The sequence below is a fragment of the Rhinolophus sinicus genome, chromosome 14 (genome assembly GCF_057876585.1).
Source record: "Rhinolophus sinicus isolate RSI-liver-muscle chromosome 14, RSI-T2T, whole genome shotgun sequence".
NCBI classification, from domain to species: Eukaryota; Metazoa; Chordata; class Mammalia; order Chiroptera; family Rhinolophidae; genus Rhinolophus; species Rhinolophus sinicus.
This window is the reverse complement of record NC_142514.1, coordinates 89325727-89334660: the sequence shown is the minus strand read 5'-3', so window position 1 is coordinate 89334660 and position 8934 is coordinate 89325727. Positions and strand designations below refer to the sequence as shown.

Genomic DNA, 8934 nt, shown 5'->3' with positions numbered 1-8934 from the left:
AAATATGTAAACATCCTCCTTTAGTGAACGTGGTTAAAATGTAGAGAGAGCAGTTAGGAAAGCTAACTGTGACATCAACAACTATTAGAGTCATTTTCTTGAAAGGAGAAATGCCTATCTTTCTACCCAGGTGTGTTATCTACTGCTAAGGACGGGTGATTTCTTGAGCAGCTGTGGTTAGTAGTACGTTGTATTGAAAATTCAAAGCGTTCACTTCTGTGCAGATGCAAATACAATCAGATTAACTTTATTTTAAACTTTGATTACATTCTAGTTAATAAGAATACACTACATTAAGCCAGTTAAACAGTCTAGCAAAATGCATTTCATTTTAACATTGAATATTGATAGGCTCGGCAAATGCTGGGGGATTACTTAATAGAGTTAGGTATGATATTGCTATAGGGAATCAGCTACCCTCATGGATTCCTGGTGCTGAAGACTCAGCAACAATCTCAAAGGCTTGGAAATGTGGTTGTATAGACTAGAGAATTCTATTCTGGCTCTCCCTCTCCCAGCTTTCTACCCACTGTTCATTTTTGTTTGTTAATAATCACAACCTACTGACCTGAGACATGCCCTAGGGCATGGGTAATTCTGACCGTAAATCAGCCGTGCAAATAAATACCCAGCAGCCTTGTCTGTTAGAGCCTTGGAGCACAACACAAATGATGTCAGCATCCTGTCACAGGATCTGCAGTAGCACTGGCTATTTGCAAGGTGGAGGCCACATTACCATGCGGCACCTGAGTGATGAGCTGTGGTCTCAGTATAGGTGATGCGAAGGACAAGAAAGAATGAGCGGCTGCCCGTCCTTCCACATGTCTGCTCACTCAGTCTGCCAGCTTCTCCACATTATTGGGCTTATTCTAGCTCTAAAAATGGACCTGGGCCTGCATCATTGTGTGAAGATGATCCCAGAGAGACAGGTAAAGTATAATCAGTAATTAGAGTCGGATTCCTCCTGTCCTGAGTCAGCCTCATTACTTTCTAGCACAGGCATACTTGCGTTTTTTTCTTTTTCTTTTTTTTTTTTTTTTTTTTTTTTAAATTGAAGGCAAGAGCCTTCACCAGCAGAAAGATTAAGATTTGCTTTATTGCGATATTCATTTTATTGTGGTGGTCTGGAACTGAACCTGCAATATCTTTGAGGTATGCCTGTACTGCAGCCCAGAAAGGGTTAAAGTAAGGGCTATTGGTTCCTGCTGATCAGGCCATGGTGGGACACCGCCTATAAAATGAGCCATAAAACTACATTATTTAATAGATCTGAGTATTACACCTGCTTCCTTATCTCTTCTTAGGTGATTAAGTCTCTCACAAATGCAATTTGTTAATATGGGGCTACATCTTCTCACAAAGTAAATCTGTGAAATTTGGCAGGCGGTTGTTTTGCTGCAGGTGCAAGATGAAAGACCTTCCCCTGGCTTTGCCAAGAAGACAAATGATGCTGTACTTGATTCCTGGGAAAAATATTCTGACACAGTGGGCAGATCCTGCTTGTAAGAGCGGGGAGTGGAATTCTAGGGCCGAAATCATGTGCTTTCCTCCCTTTTGGGGAGTATGTTACCCCCAAAAGTCTGAATGGGGGACCAGAAGTCTTGTTTTACATGAGGCTAGGTATTAAGCAAATCCCCTTGCTCAAGAAAGTCCTCTGATATTTGAAGCTGCAACCACTTGCGATGATAAATGATGACTTTTACTAATATGAGCTATGAGAGCTTAATTAGAGCTTAATTAAAGCTAATCCTCAGAATCCTTTGGAAGGCAGAGCGATTAAAAACTAACTTCCACACTGAATAGCCTGGGTTTGGAAAAGTGTGTCTTTGAAATTCATGGCATCCCCACTCTGGGGCCCTATCCAGTCCTGTCTGGGTTTTCACACCTAAGGTAAAGCAAGAGCTGACTATTTTTGCATTAGAATTTCCTTAGCCAAGACTACAAGAGGCCAAGTGCCAGGTCTATCTCAGCCTCCTGTGCATTTACGAAGGTGGTCTTTGAATCTGCAAATCCAGCTCGCCGTACACATGTCTCAGGGAGTCACTGGTCATGCTGGCCATCAGCTTCCGACGGCCGGACATCCAAGGCCGACACACTTCCTCCCACTGCACAGTGGAGTTGGGCCGGATTTCACTGAAGGGTGGAAAAGAGAGGAAAGGTTTTACTTTCTGGAGAGGCAGATCCAGTTTCCTACTTTGATCAGGAAGCAGTGAGAACTCTTGCTCTTTTTCTCTCAGTTGGTGGTGGCGAGAAGACGGGCCGATTCTACCAGTTACAACCCAAATGAGGCCCCTAATGAGACTGCCAGAGCCTGCCAGAGACAACCCCTTGGATTGTGGTTCTTTCCACGTGGATGCATCAGCAGGTCCTTGAGTGTATATGGTTCATCCAGTGTGTAGTGGAGCTGGGCTGAGCCCCACCAGCCATGTGTCAACTGAACTCTAGCTTGTCCCCAAGCTTCCACAGTAGCCTCATCAATGTGACTAATCTGCCTCTGCTCATTTTTTGGTGCTCTCATTCCGTCCTGGGATTAGCCTCCTCTCTGCGCCCCCAGCTGCCTTTGCTGAGATCCTGGCACTCTAATTAGTTCTTCCCAAACCCCTTAGGGCAGAACTTGTTCCCAGGCCCAAGATCATAGCCCTGCCTGCTCTCAACTGACTTTGAGTATCTGCGTTGTTTGTGATTCCTAATCCTGTTTCAACCACCAGATTGGGTCCTCTGCCCATGCAGCTTTCTGCTGCTCATTTGTTGCCGAGGCCCTAAGCCATCCTGATGATGTGCTAGCCTTTCGTGGTCCTGGAGTACTCCTTTTCCTCTGCAGCTCATGCTCTGAGGTCTTTCTTCCTCGTCTTCATGGCCAGGTCCACTCCAGAGCATAACCAAAGTCCATCAGGGTTGGGGTGCTTCACACATATCACCCCATGTGGGCCTCAGGAGGACATTACATGCAGCTTTTATCTGTATGATCGTCCCTTGAGGTAGATACTATTTGACACATTTCAGAGTTAAGAAAAATGGAAGGTTAAACAAGTGAAGCAACTTTTCCAAGATCACAGATCTGTTAATAGGCAGAGATGAGATTTGAACCCAGGTTTATCTGATTCCCACATCCATGCTCTTTCTACTTCTGTGTACTGTATTTCTGTAATATTCTATAAAAAGATGACTTTTGATCACTGTGCTTGCTTTTTCACACATTTAGTTTCTCAAGCAAGACAGATAACCTTTTATTCTGTACTAAGAGCTTCCTGCAGGTGTTGTTCATAGAGGATTCCTGGTCTTTGTTCTCCGACTCTCAAGGAGGGCACATGCTAGGTAGCTCAGCATGGGACGCTGGGCCAGTGCTTTTCTCGGAGAGCATCGGGAAATGAATGGGGAGCCCATGGGTGTCTTGTAAAGAGAAAAAAGGGATCTATTTTCATGGGGTTATTGAGGCATAGCATGTGAGAATTGGAAAGGACTTAGAAATCACTTTGTCTGGCTGTCTCATTTTACAGATGAGAATACTGAGATCCAAAGGGGCCTATGGAATCTTCCACAGTCACAGAGCCTGATGGCCAAGATGCTGGGAGAAGAGAGACACACTGGGGGCGATAATGAGGGTGCTTGTGCTCAGAGTGAGGAATGTGCTGTGCCGAGGAATTCTGTGGATAGATCCACACACTCTGAGTGAGGAATCAGGGGCTGGTGGAAGGCACTTCCTGCTGACACTACGGAGGGACCTGGTGGCCAAAGGAGCTTCGGACTTGGGGTGATTGGCGGGTTGCAAGGAAGGAGCATGTGAAGGAAAGTCTGGAGTGGTTCAAAGCCTCAGCCACGTGAGCCTCCACTTGCTCTTGGGGCGGGCGCTGGAGCCATGTAGCACCACTTTAGGCAGAGCCAACATGAAGGGAGAAACACAGGACCACATCCCTGTACTTGAGCTTCTCTACGTAAAGTTGGAACCCCAAGATTCTCTCAACTATCACTAAAACAATATACATTTCAGCTGGCCACAGGTGTGTCCTCTGGGATAAAAAGGCCCCATTCCTAGAAATCCAGACCCTAAATAAGAAATCCCTTTCTCTCGTGCATCTGTCGCCAGTGAATTGGGACAGACATTGAAGGCCTTGGGGACCCCTCTTTTTGGGCTGCTCCAGGCATTGACTTTGACACTGACAGTCTCAACGTCTCAATTGGGTATTTGCTAGTGTTTTTCCTAATTTTTGTTCTTTATAATTGTGGCTACACCAATGATTTAAATCAGTTCTATAAAAGCCAAACTATATGAAAAGTGCACACGCATAACCTGTACATGTATTTTTCAAACCAATAAATTGATTTTATGACTCCAGGTTTGATAATCACTGAGCTCATCATGGGTTTCCTCACCTGTAAAAAGCAGACACTGTGGAATATTGAATAGGATGTGCGGGGGGGGGGGGGGCTGAGTGATTTGTACTGTGCTGGGAACTATGGCAAGACGTGGGGGGTGCCAAGTATTAGATGTCTGTTGTCGTTGTTATTCTTATTATTACTTTTATTATCATCACCACCTTTGTGGTTGTTGTTTGCTCTGCCTGAACGCGCTACAAAATAATTTAGGAAAGTAAGTTCCTCCTGCCGGTACGGTGTTATCCATCCTTAATTCACAGTGATTAATTCAATATGAATATAGGATTTCAGATATTTATTTCTCAATAACTGTGCTATTTTTACCCTGATCCATTCATTTTCTCTTTTCTGGTTTCCCTACGTGATCAATCAGAAACACTGCAAAATAGTCATCCTGCTTATGGATCTGGGCTGGGCCCATGTAACACAGGTAACTGCTTCAAACAGGAACTATAATCCTTCAGCTTCACTTCATTATTTGCACTCACTCATAAACTCATCCACATAATTATACTCATACCTGCATCTCATACCTGTATACATGTGCGCTCATCATGTATGAGTATCATAAAAATATATTCATACGTGAAGATACACAGGCATGCCTAAGTATGCATTTTCCCAAAGATAAATACATACAGAAGAAGGAAATAAATCCTTTACCCATCTTGGTAAGTGGAGTAATACTGGAATAACCCTATTTGCCTGAGGATAGATGTTATGATAAATGATCCTCAGTAATATGCTGAGCCATCAGGATATGCTGGTCATTTATCATCTTGAACACACACAGGCAAATGGGATTATTATTATTACAATAAACTGCAACTATCTATAGTTTGTCCTCTGTGTGTCTAGCCCTCGGCTTCTGTCCTACTTGAAAAACTCAAAATTTAAATGAAAATCACAAAGTTGGAGAACTTTTTGCTTGATATAACTCCTGGAATCTGACCATTTTTTAAAGAGAAAAATGAATCTGGGAGATGAATTATTTGATGTTCTGGGAGTATCAAGTGCAGAAACTTGAAAGCTGAGAGAGTCTGTGGGAGCGTTTGAGACAGGTGGGAGGAGGTGGGGGAAGAGCAAGAAGGTAAACCATCTCAGAGTAGAGTTGGCTTGTACCCTGATCAAGGAATGAGACCCGGCACCCACTGCCTTCCTTGTCCTTAGTTCAATTCCCTGCTCACCAGATGCCGCCTTCCAGGCCTGGCAGGCGTGTGGGTGGACAGGAGGGCTGGCAACAGCCTTGACTATTCAAGATGTGTATCCTAGGAAGGAATGCAGTCTTGTGAAAGATTCTGGTTCTGCAGGAGACCTTCTTAAAAGTACAAGTTGGATCTGCCACTCTTAGATCAGCTCTTGGGAGGCAGGGTACACTGGAATATTTCTAATTATCTGGCAATATGGCTGTGGGCACTGGCTGGCTTGGGGCTTGGTTGTGAAGGAGTTAGGAGGAAACGGAGGAAGCAGTGCTCTCTCCAGACCCCCAAGCCCACCCAGGGTAACAGATATTTTCTATGGCAAGTTCTTTCCAATTTTTGATAGTCTCTAAGAAATAAAGCTTCCCTTACTTTGGAGAGGTCCCCCCTGGATCTGAATTCCCACGAGAGTCTGAGGACCTGGCATTCTGTCTGGTACCCATCTTCCATAGACCAATATGTTGAAGTAACTGCTAATATTAATAGTACCTTAAGGCAGAGTATGGGAGGGACGTTGGGCCAGCATTCACGCAGGGACTGGCCTCTTTCATCCTTTCATCTTCATTAACAATAAACAATGTACCTGGACACTCAATCTCCTTTGAGCCCTGTACCTCCCAATGGTGGGTCATTGCACTGTGTGAGCATTAATCTTTCTTCTAATACAGAGAGTGTTTCTTCTCAAGCATTGGCTTTTGATCAAGGTGGCATTCTTGGCACAGCCAAGATGTAAAGGTAGCAGGAGGTTCTGGTATCCTCAGATGAAGCTTGTGGGGTTACTGCTTGAAAAGGAAAAATTGGATACAGCAGGGGGCTGTTTTGAAGAAGAAACGTGTTTCACTTTGCCTGAGCGATTCTTGCATCTGATTCGAGTGGGAAGGTGCGAGAACGGGTGAGTGAGACTATCGTTTCTGACGAAAGCAGGACTATTACTGCTGACCTCTCCCGCTAGCTGGCGTTGATTTCTAATTTAATTCATTTTTTTTTGCCCTGCAACTGTCCTATTAGCACAGGAAGGTTGTTATGTTTTGTACTTCCATTTTTTTTTTTTTTTTTTTTTTTTTTTTTTTTTTTTTTAGCGCACTCAAATTATTTCCTCTGCTGCTTATTGCATCCAGCAGCATCAGGCATCTCTTAGAAGCTATAATTTGAAAGAAATGCAGAGAGGCCTTAGTGGGCAAATTGGTTTTTAAAGGCGCCCCAGAAGGGGTACAGGAGGCCTTGCACATGCAGACTACACAGACTACAGAGCAGGGTAGCTTTTGTAAAGGACATCGGGGAAATCCCTAACACATCTGCTCTTCAGGCAGTTTCCTAAGCTCTCCACCTCCCTTTCTATGTCTTAGAAGGTCACCCCACAGGAAATGTGCTAGATTGATTGATGCTGACAGGGACTTATTTGTGGAAGAATGAAAGTAATAAACCTCAAGATTGGGCTTCATTCTAGGTGTCATAGTCTAAGAGGAGCACAGACAAACTAGAGCATATGGAGGACGGAGGGAGCTAAAACCCTATTAGAGGTGAGTGGAATGAAGTCTGGGTAGGTATAGAAAAGACTCAAGGAAGATGTGACAGTTGTTTGCAAATGTTTGTAAGCCATCAGATACCGTGTTTCCTTGAAAATAAGACCTAGCCAGACAATCAGTTCTAATGCACCTTTTGGAGCAAAAATTAATATAAGACCTGGCTTATTTTAAAATAAGACCAGATTATAATATAATATAATAATATAATATAATATAATATAATATAATATAATATAATATAATATAATATAATATAATATAATATAATATAATATAATATAATACTGGGTCTTATATTTATTTTTGCTCCAAAAGACGCATTAGAGCTGATTGTCTGGCTAGGTCTTATTTTTGGGGAAACATGGTAGAAGAGAGATGGGCCTTATTCTGTGTATAAGTCCAGATGACAGAACTGGTAGGATCAAAGGGTAGAACTGTTTTCGAATAATCAGAGCTACTTGACCTTGGAATGGTCTGTTTCGTTGGGTGACTGTCTTTGTCAGTAGCAGACATAGAAGCTGAGAACTGTATGGCACAATCTGATGGTGCCAGGTGTGTAAGAAGCAGATTTTCATTCATATTATTATTATTCCAGAGCCTGGGGTAGTCATTGGTCCCCTGACTAGGGACCTAACCGTAGAACTCTTCAGGCTTAACTTTATTCTACTGAAAACAACAGTTCTAGAGAGTGCTTGGGTTGGTGAAATCTGGGAGTTGGAGTTGGAAAGGGGATTCATGAAAAGGAACACTTTCACTGTAATATCTGACACATAGTGGCTACTCAATAAATATTAGTAGAATCGATACACGATACACGGGGAAGTAGGATGGCAAAATGCGTGAGACTTGGGTTCTGGACTCAGCCACCCTGAGACTGAATCTTGCTGCTGCTCTTACAAGCTGTGCGCGTTGGGGAAAACCAGCGGACCTCTTAAAGCCTCAACTTTCTCTGCTACTGAAGGGAAATAATAATAGTACCCACCACATTTGGGTGGTTTTAAGGATGAAACGATGGAAGTACCTGTTAAACCAACCCTATTTTTACCTTTTGACACATAGAAATGCCAACAAGGAGGTAGCAGCTTCTGAGGCATTTTCATTGGGGACTAGATGTAAGTTTGGAAAAGACAGAGAGCAATAAAGCTTCCCTCAGCCCCCGTCACCTTCCCACAGCCCCCGTCACCTACCCACAGCCCCCGTCACCTACCCACAGCCCCTGTCACCTACCCACAGCCCCAGTCACCTACCCACAGCCCCTCAGCACATACCGGAACATCTTCCTCATTGGCTTTGTCACTCCAGGACCATCCAGGCGCATCCAAACATTTTGCAGAGTTTCCTTCAAAGGATTGGTGAACTCAACTGTCACCACCATGTCAGAACCAACCATCTTAGTGCCACGGACCTAAGAAATGAATTGGGGGCAAATGCAGCTCATTAGCAGCACATAAAACCTCTCTCTGCTCTCCTGTGTCCTTAACCACCTTCACTTTTGCTTCTGTTTCACAGTATAATTATATTTTGGCAATGGAACCAGTGCGATGAGGATAGCTCATTGCTTTGACTGGGGGATCCTATTGAGAAAAAGATGGAAAATTACTAATTAGAATCACTCTCTCCTACTCATTATAAAAACTACCCTAATTAGAGCTCAGGTTAATAGCCTGGCTACCGGCTGCTCTTTGTCAGCAGGAAGTGGAAGTACATTTGGTGCAGCAACAGATTTCCATGGTACAGCGGCCAGGCGAACTCTGCTTCTGGATAGGGCTCAAGTTTCCCACCAGGACATGGGGGATCCCTGAGTTCAAGAGGAAAAAATGCTCAGGGGGCCTGTG

General features: G+C 43.8%; 1 protein-coding gene across 1 annotated transcript in view; it reads right to left on the bottom strand.

The window, feature by feature from the left end:
* Positions 1–231: 231 nt before the first annotated feature.
* Positions 232–8934, bottom strand: part of F13A1 (coagulation factor XIII A chain) — a 177826-nt gene continuing 169123 nt past the window's right edge. Inside the window, exons 14-15 of the mRNA XM_019710859.3 lie at positions 8368–8504; positions 232–2133 (exon numbers count right to left, since the gene is read on the bottom strand). Of these exons, the coding sequence (XP_019566418.3) occupies positions 1983–2133; positions 8368–8504 (288 nt within the window). The 3' untranslated portion in view covers positions 232–1982. The remainder of the gene's footprint in view (positions 2134–8367; positions 8505–8934) is intronic.